General features: G+C 50.5%; 1 protein-coding gene across 1 annotated transcript in view; it reads right to left on the reverse strand.

Annotated features, from left to right (window-relative positions):
* Positions 1 to 255: 255 nt before the first annotated feature.
* The window catches only part of LOC123353779 (complement C3-like), a 40,437-nt gene continuing 22,526 nt past the window's right edge, over positions 256 to 18,166 (reverse strand). Inside the window, 14 exon segments of the mRNA XM_044995189.1 lie at positions 256 to 586; positions 2,021 to 2,156; positions 3,107 to 3,190; positions 3,736 to 3,822; positions 5,735 to 5,824; positions 7,614 to 7,719; positions 8,159 to 8,248; positions 10,109 to 10,196; positions 10,397 to 10,448; positions 11,482 to 11,632; positions 12,848 to 13,006; positions 14,653 to 14,816; positions 16,271 to 16,421; positions 17,816 to 17,911. Of these exon segments, the coding sequence (XP_044851124.1) occupies positions 445 to 586; positions 2,021 to 2,156; positions 3,107 to 3,190; positions 3,736 to 3,822; positions 5,735 to 5,824; positions 7,614 to 7,719; positions 8,159 to 8,248; positions 10,109 to 10,196; positions 10,397 to 10,448; positions 11,482 to 11,632; positions 12,848 to 13,006; positions 14,653 to 14,816; positions 16,271 to 16,421; positions 17,816 to 17,911 (1,596 nt within the window). The 3' untranslated portion in view covers positions 256 to 444.

Consider the following 18,166-nt stretch of genomic DNA (forward strand, 5'->3'; position numbering starts at 1 on the left):
TACCAGCCGGGACAGGGCTGAGAAAAGGGACTGTCCCGGCCAAAACGGGTTGTGTGGTCACCCTAGGCACACATAGGTATAGAAGATTCGCTCTCAAATATCCATCCATGCGTATCTAGCCACCCATTCATGCTTGTCCATCCTAATCTAATTTAAGGTGTTTCTCATGCATCCATGATCCTAGTAGCTGGTTACTTATAAAGCTATATTGCAGACTATGTAAAGATTGGTAAAAAGTCACACAGCAGGCCAGGGTAAGAAATCAGCCTTTTATATATATAGAAACAATAAGAAGAAAAGAGAGTGAAACCCCCAAAGAGGACAGGGCTAGCGGCGAGTGTCAGCAGCATTGGGACTCTGAGTGGAGATGTCTCCACCTGAGTGTTATGCTCCATCTCAGCTCACACTGACCCATTGGGGCTGCTGGGAAAACTGGGTCCAAGTTTAGGTTGGGCAGCCAAACATGGTCATGGCTTCAGAGAACTCAAGGAATTCCTGGCAGAGTCTCTGGAAATCCGGCTCCTGGCATTCGTCCTCATTGGGCCACTTCTCGATCCAGGTGTCCTTGCCAATGATGTAGGATAGCCTGGGACAGACAGGCAGAAGCGTGAGCAATAAAGCACAAAATTTGTCCAACTTGTTTGCTCAGTTCCTTAAGGGCATCCGGGTTTGCCCAAGGACATGGGCAGTGGGTATGGCAGGCCTGGGGAGGCTGAGTCTCCTCAAACAGCCAGGCGTGGCCACACTCATGCTCTGCCCTGAGCTTCCCGCTGCGTCCCCCTGGTCACAGCCCATGCAGGCTGCTCCTATTCCCCAAGGGGGCTGGGGCTAGGGCTAGGGCTGGGGCTAGCACAGGCTGGCCTGCAGCTCGGGACTTGAGGCGGTTGGGTGCCTCCGGTGCTGGGGCCTCCCAGCACTGGGGCTTCCTGGTGCCACAGCACATGACGCTCCTGGGCAGGGGGCACTGGGGCTGCAGCACCTGGTGCTCCGGGGCTGGGGATGCTGGGGCTGCAGCACCCAAGGCTTCAGTGCTGAGGGCACTCAGGTTGGCCAGCCAGAGTGGCCCGGGGCTGGGGCAGGGGGGGTGGCAGGCTGGGGGCTCCAGCAGGAGGGAGGGATAGCCCGGTGGTTTGAGCATTGGCCTGCTAAACCCCAGGTTATGAGCTCAATCCTTGAGGGAGCCATTTAGGGATCTGGGGCAAAAATCTGTTTTGGGATTGGTCCTGCTTTGAGCAGTGGATTGGACTAAATGACCTCCTGAGGTCCCTTCCAACCCTGATACTCTATGATTCTATGAGGGGCAGAGGACGGGCAAGGCTGAGGTCTAGCCTCCCCAAACAGGTGGCTCACACTCCACCTGTGCCTAAGGGCCACATCTGACTTGCAGAGAAACAGTGGGTTCCCTCCCATCTCATAGGTCCAGAGAGACTACAGATTCCAGCATGCAATGCTCCAGATACAGCATGAGGATGGAACTTTCAGCCTCTGTGAGCTGCATCTTTGTTGCTGAAGCTCATTTTTAGGTGCAGTTTATACCCTAATTAATTATATTTCCACCCAATTTAAACCTAAGTGATATAACTGTGGCTGGATGCAGGGACCATGAAATTGCACTGTCAATGTGATTTGCGCTGGTGAAATAGTTGGGTAGCCCCTGTGAGGAATGGTGGTCCAGGGTTAGACTACGAGGCAAACCTGGATTCAATTCCCAGCAACTCCAGAAACTTCCTTTTGGTACTTTGCAGAGGTCACTTAAGGCCAGTCAGTGAGAGTTAGGTGCCTCAATACCTTTGAGGACCTGGACCTTAGGCTGTCTGTGCCTCAGTTTACCCATCTGTTAAATGAGGGTAATAACACTGCCCTGCCTCCCTTAGTGAGAATAAATACATTCGATATTGTGAGGCTCTCAGAAAGTACAATAATGGGGGCCTGATAGGTACCTAAAAGAGATAGGGTAATTAGTTAAGGGCGTGTCTGCTTGAAACTGACTAACGAAGGGTAACCACAGGAGGCTACTTACTCAGCTTTCCTGGACCACAAGTCGGTGCTGACTCCCCAGATCAAGTAGTCTTTGTTACGCTCCAGCCTCAGAGACTCCCTGCATTTTGTGTGGCTGATGAATTGGCGGGTTTTTCCTTGTGGATTTTCATCAGTTCCTGGGAAGGGGGGAGAGGGTGAAAAAAGATGCCACACATAAGAGCAGAGTGAGGAGGAGATAATACGGGGTGGAGACGGATGAAAACAAAAGGAACAGAGAAGAGGAGAATCCTAGGTGTTCTCTTGAGGTTTCAGTACAAATTCAGCTCCAGTATGACTGCTACGATAACCAATCACTGAAGCTCCAGCAGTCATTAGAAACAGGAAGGACCGTCTTGTGGTTGTGGCAATGGGCTGGGCCTGAAGAGGTCAGGCCTCAGCTCCTGTTTCTGCCACAGATTCCTGGTGTGACCTTGCACAAGTCACTCGATCTCCCTGGGACTCAATTCCCCACCTGTGAAATGGGGCTAATAAATCCACCCACTGTCGATTTAGATTGTAACCTCGTCAAGGCAGGGGTTGTATCTGGATATGTCCAGTGCTTAGCACAAGGGGCCCCTAATCTCAGGTAATAAAAATAATTAGAACAGTCATATCAGCTCCCAGTGAGTGAAGCCGCTTTGAGCTCAGTTAGATCCCTGCTTCCTTTGCCTTTATATTGATTTATAAAAGTCAGCATTGAGGAAGAGAGACTCCACCTCCCCTATAGCAGCTTGGGCCAAAGGGCCACCAAGTCTGGGATCTTGACTCCCACAATGGCCAATGCCAATTGCTTCAGAGGAAGGCTGAAAAAGCCCATAATGAGACTGGTCAATTGTGCCAGGCTGACCACAGGGAGCGGTTCCCCCTGTTATTTTGTCTGCCTCTTCGTGGCATGGCTGCCTAGGTGGGTTGAGCAAATTCTTTCTTGTTCCCTTGTGGTGATAGGTTAACGCCCTGGAGCATGAGACTAGATTAGCCTTGGGGCTTTAGCACTTCCTCTGGCTAAGAGAAATAGCTCTTACGCCAGCCTTTATCCCAAAGGCCATTCAAAGAAATTGCACCCTGATTGTAGAAGGGGAGCTCTTACCTGCTTTAATGATTTCCAAAATTTCCATGGTGTAGTAGTCAGACCCGTCCACTTCTTCACTTCTAACAAGCCTGGTTTTATACACTTTAAAAAAAGGAAGACATACAAAACACCAGTTGAAGGTCTGCAGTATTTTTCAGTAGTGAATTCACTGTGTAACTGACTCCCCAGACAGGCTGTGAGAAAGATGGTGCATGGTGAGGGCAATAGCTGGAGACTGGGGTTCATTTCCTTGCTCCACCACAGACTTTCGGCATGGCCTTGGGCAAGTCACTTAGTTGTTCCATGCCTCAGTTTCCCCTTTTGTACCATGGGGATAATAGCACTGCCCTGCCTCACAGGAAGTTGTGAGGCTAAACACATTAAAGATTGTGAAGTGCTCAGATACTAGGGAAATGGGGAGCAGATAAATACTTAGGGCTACACTGAATCTTAAACAGTCATCTGATCGTGTTCATTTCTGGGAGTTTAAGGCCCCAAAATCTCATCAGGTTTCTGCCCCAGCAGATCCACACCTTACCCCTGAATCAGGCTTAAAAGCAAACTTTACAATCCAAATCGAATTCCGAACCCTGTCTCTTCGCTTTCCTCATGGAAAAAGACCCAGCAGATCCAAATCACAGATTTACCATAATCCACTCCAGGTTTGCAGGCTTCTTCCATTCGCTTGTTCAGAGTGATGGGACCGTCTATTTTCTGCTGCATGAAGCAGCTTTCTATGGGGAAGGAAGATGGGTAGAGAATCACCAAGGGAGACCATAGTTTCAGCTCTGTTGTTAGTGACCCACAGGTGCCCACCTATTTGAATCCTGGGTGAGCCACGCTAACCCACACAGTGACCAGTGACAGGCCCACCTCCTCCGACAAGGGAGTGGCCATGAAGCCAACCACCCATCACATTACGGGGCATAGGCACCGACGCCATGGGTTCTGTGGGGCTCAACCCCCCTGGAAAAAAAATTGGGAGTTCTCAGAATCCACCAGCCACAGCCATTCGGTGGGGCTGCCGATCAGCTGTTTGGCGGGCGGCAGGAGGCATTCCGCGGAGAGCAGCTGGTGGGGGCCTCTGGGGAAGGGGCAGAGAGGGGACAGGAAGTGGCAGAGCGAGGGTGGGGTCTTGGGAGAAGGGACCACCAGGAAAAATAAAAGTCAGTGCCTGGGTTATGGGGCACAGTAAAAGAAGAAACAAGGGATGGAGGGGTAGGTTGCAGGGTCTAAATGAGGCGATCCTGAGCAGACAGACTCAGACAGCTCTGCAAAGGAATCAGTAGATGTTGCCCAGAGGAACTCTGCCTGGGTGTATGAAATAACCAAGAACCATAAGTAGGCCTGGCAATCCCAGCTAACTTCCCTCTCTGCACTGATGGATCTCTGCCTGGGTCAGCGCCAGGAGGAGCCTGGTCACAGGACTTAGTGGAGCTGCAGATGCGGAATCAAAGGTGATGGGAAGGACAGATCCGGAGACTGAGCGCCTCTCTGTATGCCCGGCAGACAGCAGGGCTACAGCAAGTTCCCCACTGAACAACGGCCCCACTAGTGGGTCTCCACCCTCTTCTAGAGGACCCCTTCCTAAGAGTCAGCAGGGAGTGGAGCCTCCATGGATCATTCAATACTTGGCCTCTGTGCTGAAACTGACAGCAGGAGGGCTGAGGGGGTGCCAGCTGTGGGCATCCTGGAATGAGAGAACCCAGATATTTTAAAGAAGTGCCTGACTTCATGTCATCTCCCCAGGCCGGATTCCAACCATTGAAACAGCTGGTAGGTTTCCACTGAAGTTTCAGAACCAGGGGGGAGCATCCCCATTGGAATGGCTGGAAACCCAGCAACTCCTGCACCCCAGATTGCCCTGCTTCAATGTGTGCAGCCCCACTCCATGGATCAGCTGGCTTGGCCCAGCCCCCAAGGCCCTGATGGGCAGAGAGGAGGAACTGACATCTCCAATACCCGCTCCCTCCCAGTCACCTGGCTGGCTAGAGAAATTCCGCTCCTATGTCCTGCTACCAGCTCTCCTGCGATTGGCAGGTGCATTTGCCACTGGAGAAGGGAGGGAGGGACCACAGGTGAGGGTAGGTGGTGGAGGGTGGAAACCCTCTGTGAATGCAGGGGAGGAGGGATAGGAGAGGGAGTGAAGGAAGATATTGACACTCTGCAGGGGTGAGGAGCAGGCTTCAGGCTGGAAAGGTGGGTCCCAGGGGCTCCTACCTCCTCCACGGCCCATTCCAGCCCATCTGGATTCCACTCCCTGGCCCGGTCCCAGACCCTTCAGTCTCTTCTGGGTCCTCTCTTGCCTCCCCTCCCCAGGCATGCATGAGGTCATGTGGGGGTGCATCCCCCACATATTTCCACTGAGGGTGCCCTCACCCCGACCCTGGTCCCACCATTGCTGTATGTGGTGGTGCTGTAGCAAGGACACAGCCGGCCAAGAGTCAGAGCTCCAGGCTGGGGGACAGACCCAGGGACCATCCTGCCTGTGGCTGCCGTGAGACTCACCCAGAGCCCAGAGGGAAGGAGGGCCCTGATCGGCGACGGAGGGGGCTGATGCTGGGGGGCCTGGGACTGCACGTTTGCTAGTAAAGCTGAGAGGGGAGCCCCCACCCGAGATGTAAGCAGAGACAGGACTCTCCTTACCTTCTGCACAGCGGCAGACTTCCCCATGACAGATCTTATTGAAGAGCCCGCTCTGCTTAGACGGGTGGTAGAACTTGGTGCATCGGTCATCTAGAGAAAGATCAGAGACACAGATCATTCCCCCTCCCGCAGAACAACGGCCACGGTTTACAGCACCTAGGAGACAACCCTGAAGCCCTTACTCAAGCAGAAGTCCCACTGGGTGACCCTGGGGAAGGGAGCAGCAGTTTGTGGGAACGACTTTCTTAGCTATAGGAAACCATCAGCTTGAAATGACGGGCTGGTGCTTGTTGGAGACACCCTCTTAATCACACTAGTAGCAAATTCATCTCAGGAGGTAAAACGGGAGGAGAGGGCAAGTAGGATAATTATTGCCTGTAGTCAGAGGTTCCCCTTATTATTTTGTCTGCCTTTGCTTGGGTGTGTTGAGGTGATGAGTGTGACCATATATTTCCAGCATGGGGTAATGTTGGAACAGGAGGAACTGGGAGGTGGGCAGTAAACCAGACTAGATGATCAGGATGGTGCTGTCTGGCCTTAAAGACTATGAGTCTAAACCCCCGTGTTCTAATCCAGTAGTTCTCAACCAGGGGGACACATACCCTAGCGGTACCGCAGGGGATATGTTAACTTATCTAGATATTTGCCTAGTTTTACACTCTAGAGCCCTGCAGCAGCACTGGGATCCCGCAGGGCCTGTTGCTATAATAGCAGGAGCAAGATAAAAATTCAATAAACAATGCAGGAGCGAGTGGGAGTACATCTTGTGAGGCGGGATGGGAGCAGGATTGAAAAAATAGTCCTCATTACCACAAACAACATGAACACCTCGGCCAGCAGCCACCGCTTTCTGGCCACTTCTGTGCTGCTGCTGGTGGCGGCACTGCCTGGAGAGCTGGGAACCTGGCCAGCAGCTGCCACTCTCTGGCCCCACAGCTCTGAAGGCAGTGCTCCCGCCAGCAGCAGCTCAAGTCCTCTAATGTCTGTGCTGCTGCTGGCGGCGGCGCTGCCATGAGAGCTGGGAACCTGGCCAGCAGCTGCCACTCTCTGGCCCCACAGCTCTGAAGGCAGTGCTCCCGCCAGCAGCAGCTCAAGTCCTCTAATGTCTGTGCTGCTGCTGGTGGCGGCACTGCCTGGAGAGCTGGGAACCTGGCCAGCAGCTGCCACTCTCTGGCCCCACAGCTCTGAAGGCAGTGCTCCCGCCAGCAGCAGCTCAAGTCCTCTAATGTCTGTGCTGCTGCTGGCGGCGGCGCTGCCATGAGAGCTGGGAACCTGGCCAGCAGCTGCCGCCCTCCAGCCACTGAATGACACGACTCATAAGTGAAAACAGGCTCACGTCTCACACTGAAATGTAAGTCCAATATTTATATTCCAATTGATTTATTTTATAATTATATGGTAAAAAATGAGGAAGACAGCAATTTGCCAGTACTAGAGTGGCTGGGACACGTTTGTATTTTTGTCTGATTTTGTAAGCAAGTCATTTTTAAGTGAGGTAAACTGGGGTACGCACAACAAATCAGACTCCTGAAAGGGGTACAGTAATCTGGAAAAGGATGGGAGCGTGAGCTAGTGTAGAGCAGGACATGGGGATTCAGGACGCCTAGGTTCTATTTCCAATGGTGGGAGGGGACTGTGTGTGCGGAAGCTGTACTTAGAGCTCTGAACTGGCAATCTGCTCCCAGCTGTGCTACTAGCTGTCCAGGCCTTACCTGAGGGCAAGTCTCTTACCATCTCAGTGCATCCCCTCTGTTACAGGGGGATAATGATGCCTAAGTACTGCAGCAAAAGACTGCAAGAGGTAATGATACCAATGTGACCCAGAGCAGAATTTGAAGCCATGGTGCCTTGAATGGTGAGGAGAGCTGCAATCTGTTACCTATGCTGTAATAGTCGTAGACTGTGACGGATGCCGGCTGAATGAGACCAACTTCGAAAAACTGGTGAGCTTTAAACTGCAGGCATTCATCCTCTCTGTGAGAAACCTGGGTGGGGGTGGGGAAATAACAGGATTGCTTAGGCTGAAGGCTGGCTGAATGGAAGAGACAGAATGAAAAAGAATAAGAGAAGGGGAGATGTTGGGGAAAGAAGAGGGGAAAGAGAAAGTGAGGGAGGTGGAGGAAAGAAGAACTAGAGAAGTGAATGACAGAGAGAAGCAAATTCAGCCTTAATATCAGATGCTGCATTTCCCATTAAAGTCAATGGGCCTACATCCACATACATCAGCTGAGAGTCTGGCCCATTCAGTTATTCCCTGTGGAAAGCCTGAATCTGGGCCAGTCAGTAAAATTTGGCCATGGGTTGCAGTTTGTCAACTTGCTGACGTCTGCGGGAATGCCAGGGTGTATCTGGGACTGCAGTTTGGCTCAGCAGGAGCCCATGAAATTAACACAGGATCAGAGAAGCCCCTTGTCGAGTCTTTACCTTGTCCAGGTAGATCATGAGGTTGCCTCTGTCGGACGGGGCTTTGTCGATTTCAAACTTGAAAATGTATCTGTCGACCCCTTGGGAAAGCTAAATGTGAATAAGGAAAAGCAAGAGGCACTGTGGGTAAGGCAGAGTTTCTATGAAAGTCCTGCAGCTGGGCGAAAAAACCCCACCATCTCACTACGTGACTCACTGGTGTCTTGCTTGTGATCACATCTCCCATGATACAAAGTGCATGTAGGATACTAACCTGCTATATAATCCACAGATAGGGTTGCCAGGTGTCTGGTTTCCGAGCAGAACACCTGGTCGAAAAGGGACCTGGCAGCTCCAGTCAGCAGCACAAGGGGGCTAAGGCAGGCTCCCTGCCTGTCCTGGCTCTGCAGAGCTCCCGGAAGCAACCGGCATGTTCGACTCCTAGGTGCAAAAGTGGCCACAGGGGCTCTGCGCACTGACCCCGCCCCGAGCACCAGCTCCGCAGCTCCCATTGGCCATGAACTGTGGCCAATGGGAGCTGCAGGGGCAGTGCCTGCAGGTGTGGGCAGCGAGCAGAGCCCCCTGGCCACTCCACCAAGGAGATGGGGGAACATGTCACTGCTTCCAGGAGCCACCTGAGGTAAGTACAGCGTGGCTGGAGCCCACACCATGAAGCCCCTCCTGCATCCCAACCCCTTGCCCCAGTCCTGAGCCTGCTCCCACACTCCAAACCCCTTGGCCCCAGCCCGGGTCCACTCCTGCGCCCCCAAACCCTCATCCCGGGCCCCACCCTAGAGCCCGCATCCCCAGCCAGAGCCCTAACCCGCTCCCTGCACCCCAACCTCATGCCTCAGCTCAGAATCTCCTTCTGCACCCGGAACACTTCATTTGTGGGCCCCACTCTGGAACCTGCACCCCCAGCCAGAGCCCTCATCCCCTCTCACACTACAACCACCTGGCCAGCCCGGTGAAAGTGAGTGAGGGTTAGGGAGAGTGAGTGATGTGGGGGGCTGGAGTGAGCAGGGGGGCAGATGCTGGAGAAGGGGCAAGAAAGGGGCGGGGCCTCAGGGAAGAGGTGGGGCAAGGGTGTTCAGTTTTGTGTGATTAGAAAGTTGGCAACCTTATCCACAGCTAATGGAGCTGGTACTCTCGCTGAAACAGTTCTGCTTTTCATGATAAAGGTCCCAGGTTCAGTGACCACGGTGTACGTATGCACAGTGCTTACGTGTGTAATGAAAGAGGTGCCGGGACTCAAGCAATTTTTTTTTTTTTTACTTTCATAACTGACGCGGCAAGCCCAGAGGTACCGGGGCTACGAACTGCCAGGCCCAGAGGTGCCGGGGCTACGAAGTGCCAGGGCCCAGAGGTGCCGGGGCTATGAAGTGCCAGGCCTGCAGATAGTGGGGGGCGGGGGCAGGGAGAGAGTGAGGGCAGCAGTGTCAGTAGATGTTACTGAGCATGCTCAGTACAAGCCGAGCAGCAGCTCTGGGCACGCTATAGTTCTGGTTTAGCATCCTGGCTGATTTTATACAGCTGCAGGAGGATAACACCAATGCTGGAAACATCCCTGGCTTTGTCTGCCCAATAATCCACCCTCATTTTACACCAGGACAGCAATTCACTGCAATGATTCCTTCGGGGCCTGGCTTCTTTGTGCAGCCTCTTTTTCTGTATCCACAGTTCTTCAGGCCCAAATACCTCTGCACCATGTAGGTCAGAGGATCTAAAGGGAAGCCATATTTTTTAAATTCTGGCCCCACTGTACACTGGCCCCCCCAAACTGCCTGACGGAGATGACATTCCATCCCCGACCTGGAGAGAACTGGTTGTGGTTTCCTATCCTTAGAGCTGTCTGGTCTCCCTCCAGGTTTAACCCTGGAGCCTGCTGCATTGGATTTTCTCATCTGAAAGCCCCAGTCGAGCCACTGCATTGTTTATTACATTCCCTGTTCTCAGATTACACTGACATACTCTCTTAAGATCTTCCACGTTCGGTGAGAAGCCAGTGAGCATGGAGACATCGATGATGGACATTGTGGCATCAACCACACCGAGGAATCTAACAAGAGGAAGAGAAAATACCTTTTGATCAGAATTCATCACTTGAACATTGATTTTGTGATCGCTCCACCAGCTCCTGTTGCTTTATCATAACTTTTTTGGCCATTCCATAGAAAAATGCATAGCCCAGGATTCTCCAGCTACCCCCTGCATCTGTCCATCTATTTATCATCTGTCATTAAAGGGCACTGTTCTCACCTGATGCAGATTTTAATATAGACTGAACGCATGGCTCCTTCCGGCTTCTTAACTAGAAACATTGCAGAAGAGAAAAGAAATTAATATCTCAGTGTAAATTTCATGCCAGATAAACCCTCTTTTGTTTTTTAGGTGTACTAATATGGCTTAGTAATCAAACTGGTCCTAGAGTAGGTGTGAAAAATCCCTCAATAAACCTCCTCTCCCCTCCAGCAATCCATAAATAACTCTTCCTGTCCCCAGCACACTAACTAAAAAGCCTCTCCCAGCTGGGTGGCACAAACAAAATATAATCTAGAGTTATCAGAAAGAGGAGATTGAAACAGAGAGAGCCCATGTGTGTGAACTTGGACAGCTGGAAAAGTTAAGAACAATTTAAGGTTGGCTCCTATTTCTGTAAAAGCAGTGCCAAAATCCTTGATCCGCTAGCCTATGCTGGTCTAATGTGTGGTCATATCTCCCTCTACTGGCCAGCCCTAGCAACTAGCAATCAGCTACTCACAGCTAAAGGAAATTGTTCCTTTAGACTAAGCAGCAGAGGCTTGTGTTTTGGGTGCTGAAGATCCTGACTTCTGTCCCATGCTGGATGATGCTGATTTCACACCCATGCTGTCTGGAAATATGTGCACTGGAAGTTTGGGTCTGTAACCAGACATCCTGGCATGGGCTCATCTCTACTTTAGAGGGAGACAATACCCAGAATAGCTGGCCTGTGTTCCCATCCACATCCAATGCTCCAACTGTGCTGCTAACAAGTGTCAGGATGAGAGAAGGCAGCATCTGCTCCCTCATCAGGAATGACCCTGCATTGGTTGCAACTTAGAACATATAATAGCTGGAAATATTATTTAGTGCCTGCTCTATGGGTATAATTTTGTAGGACTTGGGAACTGGGAGAGTTTGAAGAAGCTTCACAAAAATACTTTCCAAAGTTAAGAATGTGATTGCAGAGATGATGGATGGTTTACACATCGGTGTAAATCTGCTGCTGTCCATGGAGTTAAACTGGTGTAACTGAGCCAAATTTGTCCAGATCTGAGGATTGACAGCAAGCTTCAGAAGAGAAATGACAGGCAATTACTTACCGCCCTGGGCTTCTTCAACCGATACCCTCAGGTTAAACTTCTTACACCGAGATTCATCCTCCCGTAGCTTTGCATTATAAATTGTCATTACGGTTAAGGTCCCTTGTCCAGTTCCTTCTGCCTTCACAGTGAAGTCTTCATTCCATTTGGTCTGTAAAGTTGATCCAAGGTTAATTTTCTTTTGTACTTCATTATTATTATTATTTAAAGACAGGGCAAATGAAGCTAATGGAGAAAATGAAGCTGGTGAGATTGACACTCACTCACCTGGAGGGGCTGGGGGGACTCTGCAGAGACAATAGCATGAAGGAGAAAAATGGTTACTTCCCAGGCAGTAACTCTTTGATCTCCAGACGTATTGCTTCTCCAGAGCCAAGCCTAAACAGCAACCCATCCCCTCCTACTTCTGGATTCAGCTCAAAACCACACACTCCAGGCCACTAACCCTGGAACAATTTACGTTGGGATGTGTGAGGCAAACCCCACCCAGCCCAGGGCTGCTCACCCAGCTGCGGTGACTCACCCCTCCAACGGAGCCTGCAGTGACTATCCCTGGTCAGGGCTCAGGCCAGATGACCCCCAGGCACAAGTATTTCACTGTCCCCATCAGAGCTGAGAGTTACTCTGCACAACAGCACTAGTCGGCCAGGGACCTTCCTCCGGCCTTGCAGTGTTACAGACTCCCCAGGCTTCTGACCTGCCCTTGATCCAGTTCCTGTTCCTGCCCCAGCCATGCCCGAGCCTTGTTCCAGCCCACTTCAGCCTCCTCTGTGCCCTGCTCTGACCTTGCTCCAGCCCCGCTCCAGCCTGCATCTGCCTCCTGGCCCCCCAGGCCCTCGGACTGATTCCAACCTGGCTTTGACCATTGGCCTGCATCCGAACTCTGACTTCAATCTTGATTTGGCTTGTCTGTGGATTCTGACCCACGGCCTGTCCCCAGACCCTGATTTCAGCATTGCCCTTGGCCCAGTCCCGACGCTCCAGCCAGCTCCAACCACCAGGCCTGACTGCCTAGAACCTAGGGCCTGACAGGATGTGGTGGATTTTCCATCACTTCAAGTCTTTAAGTCAAGACTGGATATCTACCTAAGAGACCCCTCACAGCTCAGCTAGAAGTTATGGGCTTGATGCAGAAATTAGTAGGTAAGGTTCTCTGGCCTGTGTAATGGCGGAGGTCAGACAAAATGATCATAATGGTCCCTTCTGGTCTTAAAAATCTGAGTCAAAAGTGTGGATGCATGTGGATCTGGTGCCGGGAATATGAATTCCCCTCCCTTTCCCAAAACAGTTTGGATAGGAGGTTCTAATCAAATCCCCTTTCTCTATAATCAGTGATCTGTACTAATCACACGGAGAAGCACAATACCTCTGCTGTTCTGGCCACCAGAGCGTTCTGGTTTAAGATTTTGTAGTTTATTGGACTAGCACGACGTGGCAAGAGAATAGAAACATCCAAATTCAGGTCTTTCTCCTGTGGAACATCTATCTGGTACTGCGCAAGAGCCTGGAACACCATGATGGTCGCCTAGAACACCAGGAGGAAGATAAGAGGGTTACACCTTATTGTCCTAGTGCGCTGAACATCTGACAGCTTCTAAAGAGACTCTTTAATGAAGAGGAACCAAAAATACAATGAAAGAAAACACCAGGGTTCCACTGGGTGTCACGCAGGCAAAGGGTTATATAATAATATTACTTGGCTCCTCCATAGTGTGTTTCATCAGTAGATCTCCAAGCACTTTACAAAGCAGTACAATATCTTTATTCCCATGTTGCAGATGGGGAAACGGAGGCACAGGGCAGGGAAGAAACTTTCCCAGGGTCATCCAGGAAGCCAGTGGCCAAGCCAGGAATAAAACCCATGGTCAATAAATAAATCGTGCATGGTCAGTTAGCTTCCCATCGCCCCTAACTATTAATGGGCCAATTGTCAGCTGGACACAGCACAACAAGATAGTGGCTCCTTCTATGTATATGTAACCCACACACCTCCTGGTGGCACCAAGACCACTTAGTGAGAGAGATGAATTAGTGTGCTACAACCTTAGCTAAGGGCCACATGGCTTTTAGCTCCTGCAGAAGAGGCTCATGCATTTAGCTCCTGAGGTCCCAGGTTCAATCCTACCCACCAACAACCAGGGTCTATTGGTATTACAAATGGGGGCTTGTCCGGGACTTGAACGCGGGGCCTCTTGCTAAATCCATGAGCCTCTCCTGCATGAGCTAAAAGCCATGTGGTCCTTAGCTAAGGCTGTAGCAGACGCAATAATCTCTCTCTCTAAGTGGTCTCGGTGCCACTAGAGGGGACAGAGCACCATACCCAGGAGGTGTGTAGACATCTATACCACACACAGCACAGTGTTAGGGATAGAACACACGGCCCGTAACTCAAAAAATATAGACCACTCCCACCCAAGCTTGTAGCGTCCTTTTTGGTAGAGAAAAGACAAGACTCAGTAGCAAGGAATGTAAAGGGGCTTCTCTACTGAGGCTGCTGGACACAGACAGACTCTATAGTTCCTAGTGGCCCCCGAACTCCAGGGAAGGGAGGGATATCTGAGGACACTCCATCTTTATTTAGCTGTCACGAGCAGTAGGGCTTTTATCCTCTCCAGTGCTTCGTGTAAGCACAGTTTAAAAACAGAATCCAAAAAAACATAAGCTTGCAGTTCTACTTAGAGATGGATTAAACCCAAATTGATTCAGATTAGTCATGATTCAACAATGGCTTTGTCATATGGACTCAGACGTTGGTCGTAAACGCCTGGTAGCCTGTCTCCAGACCAATGGCCAAAAACCAAACAAATGCCAGAATGAGTCCAGATGTGTGTGAGTTTCTGCCCATGGGAAGAGAAAGCCCATTCACTCCCCAGGACAACTCGCTGTCTTAAAGAGAAGCATGTCCTCACACCCATCACCTTGGCGGGATGGAGCCTCTAGTGAGAAGATTCAGTCATGCTCCTGTGCTGGTCTCAGCCTTAGGTTAACAATGACAAAGACCTGATAGGTCACGTTGCCCATCTCCCAGGCAATGCAGGATTGTTCTCTACTGGGCATTCTCCAGGGCTTTCTACAATGACTCAAGTGATCGGAATCCCATCCCTTCCGATGGGAGACCTGCCCACAAAACAGTCTTGGAAGGATACGCGGGACTATAAGGATCATACTCACTTGGGTAGATCCATAGCCCCCTCCATAGTAGTTCTGGTCTCTCAGCCATCTGACTATGGGGCCAGCCAACTCATACTTCTTCATTTTCAGCAAGGCCAGCAAGGCGTACGAGGTGCCCTCAATGTTGAAGGTGCGGGCGTTCCGCTCTTCCCAGCGATTTCCCTCTAGGCAGCAGCAAAGAAGGCGAGCTAAAGGACTCTCCCCAAGGACATCCACTTATTCTGAGCAGATCTGACTGACCATCGCCTGACTCCTTCCCCAACTTTCTGCATGGAGAATCGGTAAGTTGAACCGATTGTTGCCCCTTTCGGGCTGAGCAGATACCCAATATTTGGGGTCTTGGGAGGATTGTTTCAATTAGGATGAGGAATTGGTGATAGGCCTCAGGTACGTTCTATGGTGTAAACCTGATTGCTTATGAAAATGCACAGAAAGTCCTGCTTCCCTGAGCATAAGGGAAACCAAAAGCAGGCACCTTCCTTGCTGAGAAATCGCCAAGTCTGCCTCTGACGTGAGTTCCGGGCCCAACAAGCAATGTCTCTCTGCTTGTTTCATAACACTTCTCCAGGCTTTCAGCTGGTTTCTGCCTCTAACACACAGGGTGCAAAACCAACATACTAGCCCCTGCATTTGCAATCAGGGAAACCCCTCAGCCAACAGGCCTTAGCTCTTGACCTGCTGTGTGCCTTGGGCAGTCCCTACATTGTTTTTAGCTGTGTCTACTACAAAAAGAGTCTTGATTGCTCCTTCCACTGAGTCTGAAAGAGTGCCTGGCACACCCATTAACTTGAACAAGGGCCTGGTCTATACTTAAAACTTAGGTTGTCATAGCTGTGTCACTCAGGTCATGTGAAACACACACCCCCTTCTAGAGCGCTATAGCTATGCCAAACTAACCTCTAGTGCAGACACAGCCAAGTCAATGGAAAAATGCTTCAGTTGACCTAGCTACCGTTGATCATGATGGTGCAGTTCATACAGAGATGGAAAACCCCTTCCATCGGTGCAGTCTGCGTCTACAATAGGGGGTGATACCGGCATAGCTGCTGCACTGTTGCTGTGCTGCTATAGTCCCTGTATTGGATTCATGGCCAAGGTCTGTGACTGTTTGGGGATCAAAGACCCACCTGGCACCTTTCAACACAACATTGTTATATCTAGACAACAGCTTTGTCCTGCCCTGTTTTAACTATCCCAAACAATGGGGCAAACTCCATTTTCCTTGTGCGTAATATTATTCTCTGTCTTCTGAAATTCCCCTTTGTTCAGTTTCATCTAGTTACATCCTCTTGACCCACCCTCTTCTCTCTCTCATCCTTTAGATATACATACAGGGCTCTCAGATTCCTCCTGAGGTCAAGTAGTACCACATATCTCCCCTCATCCAGATCTCAGACACATTAATGTAAATCTGGAGTAACTCCACTCAACCCAGGAGAGTTACTCTGGATTTACACCCAGTCTGATCAATCTCAAATCTGGATAAAAGGAACAAATCTATGCCTGTTATTCATTCCTCATAAATTAATCCCTCTTCAACCTCCTTTGCTTCTCTTCCCTGAACCCCATCCTGACGTGGCCACATCTTTTCAGTACTTGATAAGATGCACTCATTTACCTGTCGAAGCTTTCATGAGCGCCTTCTCGGTGTTCAGCATCCCCACCATCGCTAAGGCATAGGACGAAAGAGCCACAGTGTAAGGTCTGCTTAGAGACTGGTACCTTTGGGCTAAGTATTCAGCGGCTTTGCTGATGCTGCCTTCCAAACTCTAGGAGGTGACAAAGAAAACAAAAAATCAAACTCATGAGTTAGGCTGAGGTTTTGGGTGGTGTTAATGTAACACCGACAGACCCTAGTTGTCAGCAGGCAGGATCGAACCTGGGACCTGTGGAGTTAAATGCATGAGCCTCTACTGCATGAACTAAAAGTCGTAAGGTTCTAGAGCAGACTCATTAATCTCTCTCTAAGTAATTTTAGTGCCACTAGCTGGGACAGAACACCACACCCAGGAGGTGTGTGGGTTACATTAAGACATTACAAATTCATGTGGCTTCCAGCTTTATTTAATTTCACAGTGAATTTTGTGCTGGTGAAAGACAGAGGAGGCTGAAGACATGGAAGTGAGATATTTGAAGGCAGTGAAAGGGGACATTTCTGGACCACATGCAGAGCGAAAGGGGACATTTCTGGACCACGTGCAGATGTCATCAGGACTGAGACCAAAGTCGGTGGCAGGGCCAGCCCTAGCCCAATGGCGCCCCAGAGTGTCCTTGGCGACACCCCCCCCCATTTGTTAAATTTTTGAATACTTTATTTTTTATTGCATTTGTAGCCCATTTCACAACTTTGATGCACGATTCGCATGCAGGATCTATCCACCTCTTCCTGTCAGTGATCCGCCCCCTCCCCTGAGGCTCCGCCCTTGCTCTTCCTCTCCCTGCCCCCACTCCACCCCCTCCCTCAAAGTCATCACCCCCCCCACACTGGTACACCTCTCCCTCTTCTATGTCCCCTCCCACAAGCGCCTCCCGCCAGCCTCTTGCTGATCAGTGGCCAGCCCCAGGGACCTGCTAAACAGCTGATCGGCGGCCAGCCGGGGCCAAACCACTGTGGCTGGTGGGTGCTGAGCACCCCCTATTTTTTTTCCATGGGTGCTTGAGCCCCAGAGAATCCATGGAGTCGGTGCCTATGATTCTCTTCATCCCCTCTTTGTACGTGCCCACCACATCATCTCATCCTCCTCTCTTGCAGCTTCTGTCTGATACCACAGACCAGGGCCAGATTTAGGGGCAGGCAATCCAGGCAAGCGCCTTGGGTGCTGCACTTGGGGGGGGGGCGGGGGGATGCTGGGCTCGGGATGCTGCTTTTGTTGTTAAAGAAAAAGAGGAAATCGAATGTTTGAAGTAATATGTTTCCGGTATTCCGTACGTTGGTTTATTTTTCACTAACTGCCTAGAATGTTCTGGATCTATAAGCTTTGTTTCTATAAGCTTAGAGGAAACTTTTTTTTTATTTGCTTATATGTGGCATGAATAAATGTAAATTTACTACCTCCTTCCCTAGCAAATTCCACATGCCATGGGGCGTGGTTCATAGGGGATGGAAAGATGGGAAAACCTGGGTATGAGCATAGAAGTGAATATACGGTGAAGGGATACTCACGTTGACTTGATCCTTGCAGATGTCCTTGGCCTCTTCCAATGCAATCAACACAAAAGCCGTTAAAGAGGCATCAGGCTCAGCCCCCTTGTACCCTCCCTAAAGGGGAGCAAAGGACAGATTTGGGATAAGAAAATCCCCCAAGTACCATGAAAAGAAAGAATTAATCCCAGGACCTCAGCATAGGAAATTATAACAGAACACATGCTTCCTAGAATGCTACCCAAAAATGGACTCTCAGTCATGGACAGACCTATCGCTGAACCTCCCTTTTGCTAACGGACACCTGTCGTGCAATGGGCCAGGTTTTGATCTCAGTTACTCCTTTGTCAGTGTGGAGGAACTCCATCCAAG

Source organism: Mauremys mutica, chromosome 20 (assembly GCF_020497125.1).
Source record: "Mauremys mutica isolate MM-2020 ecotype Southern chromosome 20, ASM2049712v1, whole genome shotgun sequence".
Taxonomy (NCBI): Eukaryota; Metazoa; Chordata; order Testudines; family Geoemydidae; genus Mauremys; species Mauremys mutica.